Source organism: Anolis carolinensis, chromosome 2 (assembly GCF_035594765.1).
Source record: "Anolis carolinensis isolate JA03-04 chromosome 2, rAnoCar3.1.pri, whole genome shotgun sequence".
In the NCBI taxonomy this organism is placed as follows: domain Eukaryota; kingdom Metazoa; phylum Chordata; class Lepidosauria; order Squamata; family Dactyloidae; genus Anolis; species Anolis carolinensis.
This window is the reverse complement of record NC_085842.1, coordinates 273,250,968-273,266,528: the sequence shown is the minus strand read 5'-3', so window position 1 is coordinate 273,266,528 and position 15,561 is coordinate 273,250,968. Positions and strand designations below refer to the sequence as shown.

General features: G+C 39.9%; 1 protein-coding gene across 23 annotated transcripts in view; it reads left to right on the top strand.

The window, feature by feature from the left end:
• Positions 1-15,561, top strand: part of ppip5k2 (diphosphoinositol pentakisphosphate kinase 2) — an 85,903-nt gene that overhangs the window by 43,160 nt on the left and 27,182 nt on the right. For all 23 annotated transcript variants that reach the window (XM_016994832.2, XM_016994831.2, XM_008113983.3 and 20 more), the window contains exons 18-20: positions 5,102-5,284; positions 6,468-6,609; positions 6,932-7,155. In XM_016994832.2, the coding sequence (XP_016850321.1) occupies positions 5,102-5,284; positions 6,468-6,609; positions 6,932-7,155 (549 nt within the window). The remainder of the gene's footprint in view (positions 1-5,101; positions 5,285-6,467; positions 6,610-6,931; positions 7,156-15,561) is intronic.

Genomic DNA, 15,561 nt, shown 5'->3' with positions numbered 1-15,561 from the left:
TTCAAGTCATGAGGCTTTAGTCCACTACGCCAACGGGGGCTCCATCATTTAATGTGACCTAAAGGCTTTCAATGTCAGGGCAACATAGTTTTATTTATATAGTTTTACAATTACAAACAGCCCTTTGAAGACATGATATGACACTCAGTGAAAATATATTTGACGTCACTGCTGTAGTGTAAGTTTAGAGGAGAAGAAATGGTGCCTTCTGGCCTGGACATTGTGGTTGGCTAGATACCAGAATCTTTACTCAATGTCTCTCATAAGTTAGGATCATAACGGTGAGTTATGGAGAAATCTGAAAGGAGGAGCTGCACAAATTGCAAATGAAGTGACTTCAAAAGTCTCCATCCATTTTGGTGGGTCAAGAGTATCTCTTTCCCTTTCCTGACTGTCTTGGTCTTTTGAAGCCAAGGAAATCCTGATCCTTCTTTGTTTAAGGATCAGGAAGTTTGAGAGTTCAGTTCTGCAAATGTGTGAGTAGCTAAAATGTTTAGCTAGATTTTATTAGAATATTTCCCCTCTTGATTTTGTGTTCTCAGCCAGCAGAGAGGGAGCTATTAATTACTGTAACTGGCTGGGTAAGGTAAGTGATCATATGTTTAAAAAAGTATTTCCTGTTGGATCCCTGGCTCCTCCTCAGTTCTTTCACCTTGTCTCACCCAGGAAAGATCTTATACTCCACTCTTCTGTTTTTCCCTTGGTTAATTTCTTCCTTTTCTTCAATTAAAAAGCCCTTACTTTGTTAAACCCCCTCAGGTAGTAATAATTTCTTAGACCTTTTTTCTTTACTCCCACCCTCTTACGTCCCTCCTTCTTTATTTCACCTACTCTTTTGGAGAAAGGATGTAAAAATAACAAAGAAATTGCTCAGAGTTAGTGCCCAAATATAACTTAATAGTAAAAACATGCAACCACTCTAATTTGCCTCCCATGTGACCTGGAAAGATACACATTCACCAACAGCCCCTATTGCTGCAGCCACTTCCTATGGAACTGTCAATTGGGTGGTTGATTTAACCCAAGGGAGTGTTAAACATTTAGAAATTGACCTTAGATTGCCTCCAACCTTGACAAGCCTGAGGCTACAGAGCTCACTTCAAGACTTTAATTGACAAGAGTCCAAATGTACTTCAACCCCAGCTAGCACTGAAAAACAATCAGAAGGCATTATAGAGATAGAAGAGGGGGTTGTTTTTAATTCTCCAGCTGCCTCTCCTCAATCAGTTGAGATTACTATGTCTTCAAAGTTGCTCACAGGAAGAGTCTCCTAGACAGGTGTGAAACCTAACAGCCATCTCAGAAATTGCACCCATGGCCCCAATTGCAATGCAGTTGCTATTTTGAGAGTCGAGCAAACGTTGGTCATTTTGAACATAGAAACCAAGTACTTCGAATGCTTTTTCAATTTCTTCCATGGTTGATACCAAGCTTAAAGGGCTTACATATTCAATAGCATTCAGTTAAGAAAAACCCCAAGGCATCACTTTCTGATGTTTCCAGTTTCCAGAACCTCTCAAATAGCCTAGTAGTGCATCACAACATCGATCACCTGTTAGATCTGAGAATCCTAGAACCTGTTCCTCCAAAATAAATGTTCATGGGAGTATTCTCAGTCCTCTTCGTGGTGTCCAAGAAAGGAGCATATTTTCCTAAGAGACCAACTTTTTTATTTTTTGGAAGCTTATTTTCATATTCTTATTCATATTTCATGACCCATGTACTTTCACTTTTGCTACCAAGATGCCCATTATCATTTCAGCCCTCTTTTTTAGGTTGGTATACTTCCTTGGGTATTCACCAAGGTAATGATAACATCTGTGGGCCACCTGAGACAAGTATCTAGATGGTACTTGTCTGAAATCTCACAAGCTTCTAGGAGTGGAATAACTCCTAATGACTACCCTGTTTGCTTTCAAAAGCTATGGCTTTCGGATAAACAAACTGAAAAGTTACTTCTCCCCAACTCAGAAGCTTGTTCGTGTGGTTGCCTGAATAGACACCAGGAATAATTGCATTGCCCCCTCTTCAGAGAGAATAACAAAACCAATGAAGAGGTTCTCTCACACTCACCCTACACAAGGTTCTCTGAATAGAGAGGCACACCTCTTAAAAAGATAAACACTCTAAATCCAGGAGAATAGAGCCTGGAGAGAGCTGTCTTTCAACAGCTACAGACACACTTCAGTGAATTACAGACTGAACTATTCACATCAGAAACATACCACAAATTGCTCAGGTATTTACTGGGTTCCACTCAGAGCAGAAGTTGAGAATGCCCTCCAAATATGTGAGCCTCCAGTTTGCTATATGCCTTTTCCCTGATATCCCTGATTTCCAGAATCTTCAGGACGATCTGGCAGGAAAAAGTGATAGTCATTGCTATCATGGCTCTTTCCAAGCCCCACAGGCCTTGGTTCTCCCACCTGGTAGCCTTGGTGACCCAAGAACATCTACCTCTTTCTGTTCTGCCCAACATTCTCAATCTGCATCAGGTTGGCTCCATCTAGCTGCCTGGCAACTGAACACAGGTTTTATTAGAGCACAGGCTATTCTGGGAAGGTGGCCATCACACTCTTGGCGTCCACTTTCGAGTTATATGAAACTACCTGAAAAGCTTTCCTCTGATGTTCTTGGAGAAAATCAGTGTTCCTTCGACCAGACCTAAGTCTAAAACCAACCACCTTATGAAGCCAAACTATATTCTTGGCATCCATTTTATCTACCACTATTTTATCTATCAGCATTGTATTATTGAGTACAATGCTTCTTCTTCAACTGAACATACCCAAAACAGAGTATCTGGATTGTGGTCTTCAAACCGGAAAAAAAGTTCAAATTAATGGACAATCACAAAAGAAGGCCACACAATTTAAATACCTAGGGGTCACTGGTCTCCATAGATGGCAACACAATGCCAGACATATGGTCATGAATAAATGCAGCCTGGTTGAAATGGCGGCAAACTTCTGGCAAAAATGCCTGAACAACTCAAGGCTAAGATCTACACTACAGTTGTCTCCCCAGTAGCCCTCTACGGGGCAGAGTTCTGGCCAGCAACAAAGAAACATGAACAAGCCCTTAACACAATGGAAATGAAAATGCTGAGATCGACACTTGGTTTGACACTTCTTGACCATGTGTCAAATAATGACATCCATCAAGGACTAGGAATAAAAGTGATCAGCAAGAAAATGCAGGAAGGTAGACTATAGTGGTAAGGCCATATCATGAGAAGTGAACCCACATCAGTAACACAAGCAGCACTACATTTGGCGATTGCAGGACAACGACCACGTGGACGGCCAAAGAAAAGATGGATGGATACCATCAACAAAGGCATGCGTACTGCCAACCTGAGACCTGAGGATGCCCAAAACAAAGCCCTGTGGAAACAGCAAGTCACAATGTTAACCCTTCCATTGACAAAATAGCTTAGGAGGAGGAGGAGGAGGAGGAGGAGGAGGCGGAGGAAGAGGCGGAGGAAGAGGAGGAGGTGGAGGTGGAAGAAGTAACAGCAGCAGCACTGTATTGTCCCATGCATATATAAAAAGATTTTAAGGGCCACTAAAACACCCAATTGCTTACAGTTTTCCACCTTGGGATTTTCCCAAGCCCTTTCTGTACCCCCATTTGATCCACTAAAGACAACCTCACTCTAAATTCTGTCCATAAAAATCCTATTTCTTGTATTGTTACATCATCCAGGGAGGGTAAATTAGCCTTCTATTGATATTTTTTATTGGAAATTTGATACATACTCCCTTTCTTTTGTTTAGAACCTGGCTTCCTACCTAAAATAAATGCTCTATTCCATAACTCACAGTCCATCCTTTTGCCCTCATCAAGTCCATCTTGTAGAAAAGAATAAGCATAAACACAATATTAGGCCGGCTCTCAAGCACACCAGGCCCACTTTTGGTTTCTTTTTTTACCCACTTCACTAGGAAAGTCTCTTCCACGATTTCCTTTATGTGTATAATGCAGAGCATGTACATTTCTGATCTATGAATCCCTTGGTTTTCCCAGACTACAAAACATGACAGCACATTCTGCCATACCAAAGGCCAAGTCAACAACTTTGTCAACTAATGCTACCCTGGAGAAAATTTGCAAAGCAGTAATCTGGGGCATATCTTCCATGTTCACAAAGTGTTATGGACTAGATAAATTCGCTTCAACCTGGGGATCTTTTTTATTTTTCTTTTAGCTTGGAAATGAATTTAGAAGAGCCATAGACCCAGCAGGAAATACTTTCTTAAAACGCATTATTCTTTTCCTTGCCTGGCCAGTGACTGTATGTAATTCACAATGGCTCCTTCGTCTTAACTAGAATGGATCTTCATAGCAAGTTCTCCAATATGCCATTTAAACTCTTCCTTTAGCCACAGATAATTGTGACACCCAGCAACCTTGTACCAGATGCATTTTTTTCCTTTTCATAAAATATTTTCATTCAAAGTTGGGAGGATTTTCATATTCTAAAGAAAGAGGACTAAATGCATATTTTAAGGTAAAAGAGATACATGGGTTCTGGGTTATAACTGAGTTCATCTGCTAAAAGAATAAGGGTTACCAGAGGGATAGAGGTGTAAGCATGGTTCCCCATACTTCTCTCTGAGTGATAGAGAAGTAATCCATAGGGTATGGCTGAAGTTACCAGTCCAAGGGCAGAGTAAATCAGTACTTTGGAGGAGGAGGTTAATTTCATCTCCTAGGAACCAAATAATAAAACTGACAGGGTGTTGTTAATTTAATCTCCTAGGAACCAAAGCATAGGGTTAGTTGGCTGCTGCTTTATTTTCTTTTTGTTTCAATGAGTTTATGGGGAAACATTTTATACAGGGCATATATTCCAGTGTTGCCACCTCTGAAATGGTTCGTTGAATTATGGGGAAAAGACCACAAATATATTTCCATGCAAAATAAACTGGGAGAGAGCATTCATTCACAATGCTATGCATTTTGTTACAAATAATATCTTCAGAGGTATTGCAAAATTACACATAGAAGGATGCTATATAAAATTTGGACTGCATGTTTTATTAATGAGACTCATTCTGTTGCCTCATTCACCACTCAGTGATTTTATTGTTTCCAGGGACTGCTTGCTTTGGAAGGAGAGCTCACACCTATCCTTGTCCAGATGGTCAAAAGTGCTAATATGAATGGTCTACTTGATAGTGATAGTGATTCTCTTAGTAGCTGCCAACATCGTGTGAAGGCACGCCTTAATGAAATACTTCAGAGAGATAGAGACTTCACCTCTGAGGATTTTGAAAAGGTTAGAGCATTCCAGCTACAAAGTAGGGCAAGGGAATCAATTGACTTTCAAAGTCCATTTAGGAAATAAAGGTCTTTTTTAAAAAATTAAATTTTCAGGATTTTTGGAATAAATTGAACGTGCTAACATTGTGTTTTTAAAATGCACAGTAGTGGTTATGTGCCTTGATGATTGTCTGGATACAAATATAATTTCTGAAAAGAATGGACAAATATTTATACAGTGTTTTGAACTGCCCCAAAAATGTGTATATAGAATTTATTCCAGGAATTGAAAAGTTCATTTGATGTAAATGCTAGGCTTGCTATGTCCTCACTCCCAATCCAGAGCCTGGCATATGTTGCTATGCACCAAAAGCAGATCACAGCACTGAATTTTGGCTGAAAAAGAAAAAAAGTGTTTAAACACAAAATGTTTGTTTTAAAGAACTTCTACCAATACATTGCATGTTGTCCGAAGTGGGAATGAAAGGCCAAAAGACTCAGTGTGGCCCACTGGCTTTGTGTAGCCCCTCTCTTGTTTAGTTAGTATCAGAACCAACATAACTAATTAAGAGATCATAATTACTTCAACTTTGTCCACGTTATACTTACGGTTAGGATTTCATAGTTACAAATAAAATAATACAAAGGGATAATTTAGAACAATGTGTAATTGTTGATGTGTGTTTGTCATGTTGCCATACCATTACAGTAGAGTGTCACTTATCCAACATAAACGGGCTGGCAGAATGTTGGATAAGCGAATATGTTGGATAATAAGGAGAGATTAAGGAAAAGCCTATTAAACATCAAATTAGGTTATGATTTTACAAATTAAACACCAAAACATCATGTTATACAACAAATTTGACAGAAAAAGTAGTTCATTACACATTAATGCTATGTAGTAATTACTGTATTTACGAATTTAGCACCAAAATATCACAATGCATTGAAAACATTGACTACAAAAATGTGTTGGATAATCCAGAATGTTGGATAAGCGAGTGTTGGATAAGTGAGACTCTACTGTATTTTGGTTCTACGAGCACTTTTTAATTCACCAGAACTTAAGTACTGTAATTTGAGCAGGTTTTCCATTTTGAAGTTTAATAGCGTTGTTTTAGTCATAGGGTAACTAACAAAACAGAGTTTAATATATCTATTCTAGTTCACATATTTCCTTTTCTCTGGTCCTACAGCTTACACCATCTGGCAGCATTTCTCTAATAAAATCAATGCAAATAATAAAAAATCCCATTAAGACATGTGACAAGGTATATTCCTTGATTCAGAGTTTGACGACTCAGATCAGACAAAGGATGGAAGATCCTAAATTTGCAGGTAAAGCATCTTCTAATCAAATTATAATGTCAGTGCTAACTTCACACGTATTTGGACTGGTTAATATTTTGGTCCTATACATTTTAATATAAATTCAAATACATAAGGCAAAGGTAGAGTATGTATATGCATTTTATTCTGCCATAGATTAATCTGTAGAAGGGTCAGGCTGTTATGACAACAAACGTACATGAAACAGATGTTAACTAAATTATGCCTTCAAGTTCGCTTGTTGCATATCCTTTAGTATGTGCTTTGATCTTATTTCAATCTATTGGATTACTTTTCGTTATTATTTTATTATAATTGTTTTTCCATATAGATATTCAACTTTACCACAGTGAAACATTGGATTTAATGCTACGTAGATGGGCCAAGCTTGAAAAAGACTTTAAAACAAAGAATGGAAGATATGACATTAGTAAAATTCCAGATATCTATGATTGTATAAAATATGATGTGCAGCATAACGTCTCCTTAAAATTAGAAAATACAATGGAACTATACAGACTGTCAAAAGCATTGGCGGATATTGTGATACCACAGGTATTTAATTTCCATCCTATATAAAACATGTTCTTATTGTAAATATTTTGAGCACAGTTGATCCATTAGTAAATTTCTGTTAATTATTAGCATGCCCTGAAGAAAAGTGTCTCTTGCTTGTGCTCCATCTTAAATTAAATAAAGGATAACTAATAATTTTATTCATGATACATCTTTGGTAGGCATTGAGTGGAATACAAATTAACTATGCAATCCCGTGGTTAACTACTTACTAGTGAAGTGAGTTTACTGTGACTTACTCCCTGGTAAATAGTTATAGGATTTCATTCTAAGATTTGAATTTTATTGCACTATGCCTGCATAATTGTGCCAGCATAGATAGTGACAGCAAGAAGAAGGCAGCTACAGGTACTACAGCTGTGAAAGGAATGAAGGCATTTGAGAAATAGATAATTTACAGCTGTTGTTTCTCATGCCTTGCCATGACAACTACATGACCATGAAAATATGCCGTCACTAGTTAAGTGTACTAGTGGGATGGTTACTTGCATTTTGATCTTTAAAAATTAGTGGGATAGATTTATCATGGTTAAAACATGTTGATTAATTTTAGGTCTGTGTTGCAGTTAGAAAATGTTCTTGTTCAGAATTCCCATTACTCATCTCCGCACATTTTTCTGCTCCTCCTGATAGTAGTCCATTATTATTTCATTTCTTTTAAGAATATTTGGTACTGATTTGGATTTTGCCCTCTTGCTTTCCCTTTTAGAAGTTATTTATTTATTTCGTGTCAAAAGCATTGCATAACAAATACATTTTAAAAATGATGAAAAAAATAGAGGAAATCACAAACAACTAAATAGTTTTAGACCAAAAGTGGGCAACAGCAACCTCATTGTCCATAGCTTTAAACAACTCCTCCTCCGTGCATAAGGCAGGACATTGTGGGCAAGCATACATATGTGGAGTTGTTTGTTCTGCTCCACAGTCACACAAGGTGGAGGATTCCTCCAGGTAGTGCCACCTCGCCAAGTTGTCTTTAGATCTGCCCACTCCGCTTCTGAGTCTGTTCAGGGACTTCCAAGTTGCCCATTCTTGGTTTGCCCCTGGAGGAAGACCCTCGTGGGGGGCCATGCAGTTGGAATTGCCAGGTTTAGCTGCCCAGAGGGACACCCTTGCTGCTGCTGGAGGAACATCAAGAGGAGTAGTGGTTCTCATGAAGCCCTTCCTTGATTTGAGTCTGGTGGGAGGAGGGTGATAGTCATGCAGTGGATGGCTTTCACAATGTTTGACCTTATTTCTCTCACAGTTAGCAGCAACTTCCCGTCACACGTCAGGAGGGGCAATGCCAGCTAACTTGTAGAGTTTATCAACAGGTGTAGGTTTAAGGCATCCTGTGATTATTCTGCATGTTTCATTTAGTGCTATGTCCACTTGCTTCGCATGGGCAGACTTTTGCCAGACAGGACAGGCATACTCTGCAGTTGAGAAAGACAAGGCCAGGGCTGATGTTCTTACTACTTGTGGGTCTGCACCCCATGCGCTGCCAGTCAGTTTCCGCAGGATGTTGTTGCGTGCAGCTACTTTGTGCTTGGTGTTCATGCAGTGTTTCCTATATGTTAGTCCTTTTAGAAGTAAGAAATAAATTATATTTAATTTACATAGTAGCAAATAAAGCAGCATAGCGGACTGTTGAATTGACAGTCTAATTATGGATTCAGATGAAGCCCAAACAATATTAAATCTCTATATTACACCACAAAACATGAGGTGGTAAAGCAGATCCAGTTTTCTCAGCAAGGCTAAAGGAGCAATCCGCAAACTTTGGGTTACTCCCTTATCAGGTGATTGAAATTTTAAACCATTTTATCTTTCATCCCTCCTTCAGTTTTTCTTCTTCTACCTCACAAACTGGTCAAGAATTATCCTCTCTGATTGTCTCATTTCATTCTAGCATTTACAGCATAGTTAGCAATTATGGCAGTATCAGGAGACTTGGTTAAAAAAGAAATACGTATTGGAGCAAATGAAGGCAGAGAACAGCTACACCAATTAACAAAAGGCTGGATGAGGATACCAGTAAAAATGTTCAAATACCTAGGAGCACATAGACCTCAGAGCATGAAAGTATAAATAAAAGCTCTACTGCCATTCAAGGTGGTCAGATACCTGTATGCAGTTTTCAAAGTGTGAAAGTGTAAGTAAAGTCGCTGTTGAAATTTAAACCAGTAAGATACCTAGTACCTACAGCATGCAAGCCTCAGACTTCAAAAGCATAAGTGAAAAATTCAGGCTTGGGGATCTGAGATTTGGAGAAAGCAAGCAAAGTAGATTGAGACAATAAAGCAAGTTTTACTTAATAGTAATGCAAGTAATAGAAATCATTAAAATAGGATAGATGATTTACCAGATGTAGAATCAAGACCTCAGGAGATAACAGGTCAACAAAATGGTTTGGATTTGGAAGATTGGAATTCTTGTTTGAAGATTGTGTAGTGTAAAGAAGTAAATCTGGCTTATTGCAGATCCTACATTACAGAAGTATGAGGATGAAATTAGAATTGATTGACCTTTAACAAGGTGTCATGAAGTTTTAGCACAATGTTTGCCAGGGCAACTTTATTACAGGTTCAGGGCATTTTGAATTCAGAATGCTTGTCAGTATAAAGTGTCAGGGTATTGTGTATTGTGAAATGTTAAAATCAATCTGGATTCAGCAATTATGGAGTTAATGAGAGTCTGCTATGATTGATGTATCACAGGACCAATGGGGTCAAGTGTGTTTTGACCGGGACGTACTATCTTGGTTCCTGTGGAATGCGAGGGAGTAAGGTTTCCTGTGTAGAGCGGAGAACAGCGATGAGCAATGTGCTGTGTGTGTGTGCATGGGTGCTTTCGGCAAGCACTCATGGAGGAGAAAGGACTGATTTGCTCTATCTGTAAATAGATCATGTAAATAAAGTTGTTTGCCGTTGGACTACCAACTGAACCCTCATCTACTGGAGTGAGTTTATCCAGTGCTGTTTTCTACACGGGGAAACAGTCTGGAGAGAAGGAGGTGAACCGGGATGGTGAATTTTTGGGTTTTCACTCTGCTACCCATCATCCCCGCTGACATTGGGTTATGGGCCCAGCACACTTCCGCTGCACAGTAGATGGAGATGCTGATGGCTGGTGAGCTTTCAGCAACTGTGCGGCTGTGAGAGGGATTCCAGAGACGGAGGGGACCCGAAAGAGAGCTCCAGTGAAGCTGCAGGAGAAGATTGTGACCGCCTGAGTCTGCACTTGAGTAAGTGGCAGTACGGCTTAATCTCGGGGACCGAGGGTCACGGAGGCAGCTGATTCATCGGGAGCTTGGGGTGTTGAATCTTGATGGCTGAGATGGCTGGGAAAAGCTTTATTTCCAGCATGGAAAAGCTATCTGATGAAAATTATGCATCGTGGTCTGTAATGATGCGGTCTTTACTCGAAGCACAGGATTTGCATAATACACTCGATGGTTCAGATCAAAATGCTGAGCACAGAAGGAAAGCCAAAGCATATTTGATACTGTGCCTCCAACCAAACCAACTTGTCCATGTGAGAAATAAGGACACTCCTGAGGAGATTTGGCAAGCTTTAAGAAATGTCCATCAGAGAGAGACTTGCATGTCTCAAATGATTTGGACTAAGAGGCTGTTTTCAGCAAAACTTGTTCAGGGCCAAGATGTCAGAAAACATTTGGACAATATAAAGCAATTATTGATTGGAGCTGAGGAAAGAGGCCTACAATATTCTGAAGCACAGAAGTGTTACCTGGTGCTGTGCAGCTTGTCTGAGGACTGGGACTTTCTGGTACATTCTTTCCAGAATGTGAGAGTCCAGGATTTAACTTTGGATTCAGTGTGTGGGAGAATCCAAGAAGAAGTGGACCGGAGGGCATTTGAACAAGCCCAGAAGCAGACGATGGCGCAGTGCGACCAGGAGGGGGCGCAAGTGGCCAGCTTTGGTCCTGATGGTGTTCCTGGGAATCGTGAGGAGATTGCAGTACATCAGGTCAAAACACGGCAGTGTTTTGTCTGCAACAGGCCGGGGCATTTTGCCAGGAGTTGCCCAAACAACAAGGCAAGAAGTTCTCGTGGGAACAGAGGGGCTAAGAATTTGTCAACAACAACTAAGCCCCAAGTGTTTATGGCTGCGGTGAATGGAAGGATCACCGAAAAGAACAAGTGGTATTTGGACTCAGGTTGTACACACCATGTTGTTACAAATCTTAAACTTTTGAAAAACAGAAGGGATGTGTCTGGAACAGCAGTGACTTTGGCTGATGGAACTGAGAGGAAGTTCAACAAATGTGGCACTGTGTTCATCCCTTGCTTGAATGTGGATTGGGAAAATGTACTCTACATCCCAGAATTGAGTTCTAATTTGTTAAGTGTGGCTACCTTAACTGAGAACGGATATAGAGTCATTTTTAGCGGAATCTATTGCTATATACAGAGAGATGGACGAGTAGTCGCAAAAGGTGTAAAAAGGAACAAAATGTATATGATGTTTGACAAAAATAACTTTCCAGATGGGGCACAAGTCTATTGTGTGAAACAGAAAATTATGCATGACAGGTGTATCCATCATCTTCACAGAGCGATGGGTCATGCACGTGTAGAGGTGCTCAGAAAAACTTTAGAAATATGCACATATTTTGAGTGTGAGAAATGTGAAAATTTATTAGACTGTGCAGTTTGTTCAGAGATGGGAATTGAATCAAAAGAGCATCCAAAAGGATCTGGAATTAAGACCCAGGAAATGTTTGAAATGGTCCATCTATATGTAACAGAATCTGATGTAAAAAGCCAGGGAGGTTCTCAATTTACTTTGCTGTTAGTAGATAGACACACGAGATTTGGATATATTTACTTCCTTAAGGATTTGAAGGAAGCTGTTGTAAAGGTGTCTAATTGGATAGACATGGTTCAAAGGGTCTATGAACAGCATGTAGGTCAAATAGTTTTTGACAAAGGAGTTAATGTGTGTAATGAAGAGATGAAGAAAATGTTGAGTGAAAGGAATATAGGTTTTAAAAATGTAAAATCAAATAAGTCAAATGAAGAAGGTGTGGCTCAAAATAGGATGAAGCAAATTCTTCACATGAATGAGTGTTTAATTAGAGATTCCAAAAGCTCAACTAAAAATTGGCCAGAGTGTTCACACACAAGTAATTACATTTTAAACAGGTTATGGGATGAGGAATTGGATGACATCCCATTTCGGAGAATGTACAAAAAACCCCCAAATATAGGATATCTAAAAGTATATGGTCAAAATGCTAATGTATTAGTTCCAGCCAACCAAAGGAAAAAGGGTGAGCCTAAGTGGAGGAGGATGCAGTTCTTAGGCTACTACCAAGACTACCAAGACAAGCTTAAATTTCACAGTGGTCTTGGGAGGCTAAAGAGGGCATTCTTTGAGAAGGATGAAGGCTGGGACAGGTTGCATTTGAACAAAGAGATGTTGTTTAATAACAATTCCACCAAGGAAGCGGAGGTACAGAAAGCTTCAGGTGGAGGGGGTTCTGTTGTTGAAAAGGATATGCAACGAACCATTAAGGAGGAGATGGTTACTCCAGTGAAACATGGGGAAGTACAGACTCCCCAGAAGAGTCAGAAGAGAGGGGGTAAAGGGAAAAAAATCACCTAAGCTTGAGAGTGAAGAGCAGGTGACAGAAAAAAGTGAAGATATATCACTTCTTGAGACTGAGATTGAATCAGTTGATCAGTGGTCTCCAACTTGTCAATTGGCACGGGTGTTGCCAAAGCGCAAGAGATGCAAAAACATTGTGCCTGTTTATTAGTCTGAACGGAAATTGAAATATGTATATATGTTCAGAGCGAGTTAAATCAGTTTTGTGAATAATTGTGATGAAAAATAAAGATGTAAAAAAGAGTGAGAGAAAGAACTCTCTAGAGTTTTTTGGGTGAAGTTTGATTATGTAATGAATTGGTTTTAAGAAATTGGATTTTAAGAGAAATTGAAATCCATGGTTAAGCCAGCAGTGATTGTAATATAGTCTGGCAGCATCAAATGAATCTATGTGGCACAATGAATTAAGTTTTCAGAGGTTGGGAAAACTATTGATTAATGAAGTGAAGCATCAGTGTATTAGGTTATGGTTCTGGCATCGATTGTGTTAATAAAGATGCAAGAAGAGAGTTGATGTATTGTGATCAAAACAATTTACATGTGATTGAAAAAGACTGTATGTATACATGTTTTTATCTTGTGGAAGTTCAAGAGAGATTGATCAAATGTGTAGAGTGTTAAAGTATATGTAGAGAATTGATTTGAACATTTCGGAGGGGAATTGTCAGGGTATTGTGTATTGTGAAATGTTAAAATCAATCTGGATTCAGCAATTATGGAGTTAATGAGAGTCTGCTATGATTGATGTATCACAGGACCAATGGGGTCAAGTGTGTTTTGACCGGGACGTACTATCTTGGTTCCTGTGGAATGCGAGGGAGTAAGGTTTCCTGTGTAGAGCGGAGAACAGCGATGAGCAATGTGCTGTGTGTGTGTGCATGGGTGCTTTCGGCAAGCACTCATGGAGGAGAAAGGACTGATTTGCTGTATCTGTAAATAGATCATGTAAATAAAGTTGTTTGCCGTTGGACTACCAACTGAACCCTTCTACTGGAGTGAGTTTATCCAGTGCTGTTTTCCACACGGGGAAACAGTCTGGAGAGAAGGAGGTGAACCGGGATGGTGAATTTTTGGGTTTTCACTCTGCTACCCATCATCCCCGCTGACATAAAGAACATTATGTAAAATAGAACAGTGACTAACTACAGAAGCATTGGGAGGATGTCCAAATGCAAATACTCATTTCAAGAGAAAGCTATTATTTGAGAAAAGCCCAGGAGAAGGTTTTAATGAAAGGAAAGAATAAGAAGCAGGTACTTCCTACAGCAAATAAAAGTAGGCAGAACACTTTTCAGGGGATAAATACTATTTGTTGTTAGTAAATGTGAATCTATGCGGGTTTGATAAAAGATAAATTGAAATCCATAATTCCTTCCAAAATACCAAGTTTCTGAATAGTTCTAACATTGAAATTGCCACCATTTTGTCTGAACTCAACATATACTGGGGATGTTGAGGATGTCATGCACTGGGGATGTCGAGGAGGAGGACAACACTTTACACCTACACAGTCCACTTCAACAGGAACACTTTTCAGCGGACCTACACACTATCTTGCACAAAAGAGACCCTGTCAATCCTCAAAGGAAGCAGGTCTTGGTAGTAGGCGACTCCGTCCTTAGAGGAACGACAGCCATCATTTCCAGACAGGATGGGATGGCTCGAGAAACATTTGCCTCCCAGGGGCAAAAATACACCATGTCACTCAGGCTCACCAGGCTCCTAAAGTCCCATCACCCTCCCCCACTCATGTTGATTCACGTAGGAACCAATGATACTGCTAGGCTTACCTTTCAAAAGATCACAAATGACTTTCGAGCTCTTGGAACAAAGCTAAAACAAAGTAATGTACATGTGGTCTTTTCATTCCTTCTCCCCGATGTACAATTTGGCCCTGCAAGGGCCAGAAAAATAGTACAGGTCAATAACTGGCTCAGAAAATGGTGTCAGGAGGAACGCTTTGGCTTCCTCGACCATGGCCTGCTTTTTGAGGAGGAAGGACTACTGGCAAGGGATGGGATACATCTCACACAAGTAGGAAAACAGACTAGCAAACTTCATCAGACGCGCTTTAAACTAGGTCAGCCGGGGGAGGGAGACGATAGCCTTGCGAACAATATTTTACCCACAACCACAGAGAATCGCCATAAGGCTACATGGAGGGTTGCACAAACACAAGGACCAATTACCAAGAACACAATAATCCCAAAGGAACAGCTCAGGGGAAGGTCCCAGGGGCTTACATGTCTTTACACCATTGCAAAGAGCATGGGGAATAAACAAGACGAACTCCAACTTTTAGCACAACACCACACTTATGATGTCATAGGCATCACTGAAACATGGTGGAATGAATCCCATCACTGGAATGTAGCCATTGAAGGCTATAACCTCTTTCACAGAAACAGAACAAAGGGGAAAGGAGGGGGAGTAGCCCTATATGTCAAAAATATTTACATTGTGGAAGAGATGCAAGACGGCAATCCGGGAAACCAGCTTGAAAGCATCTGGATAAGAATCAAGGGAACCGGGACTCAAAATGATCTCATCGTGGGTGTCTACTACAGACCTCTGAACCAGGATGAAGAATTTAATGAAACCTTCTGTCAGCAGCTGACCAAACAGTCACAAAGAAGAGATATAGTAGTCATAGGTGATTTCAACTATCCTGATATCTGCTGGAAAACAAACTCGGCCAAGAGTACAAAGTCCAACATATTCCTCACTTGCCTTGCAGACAATTTTATGGTCCAGAAGATAGAAGAG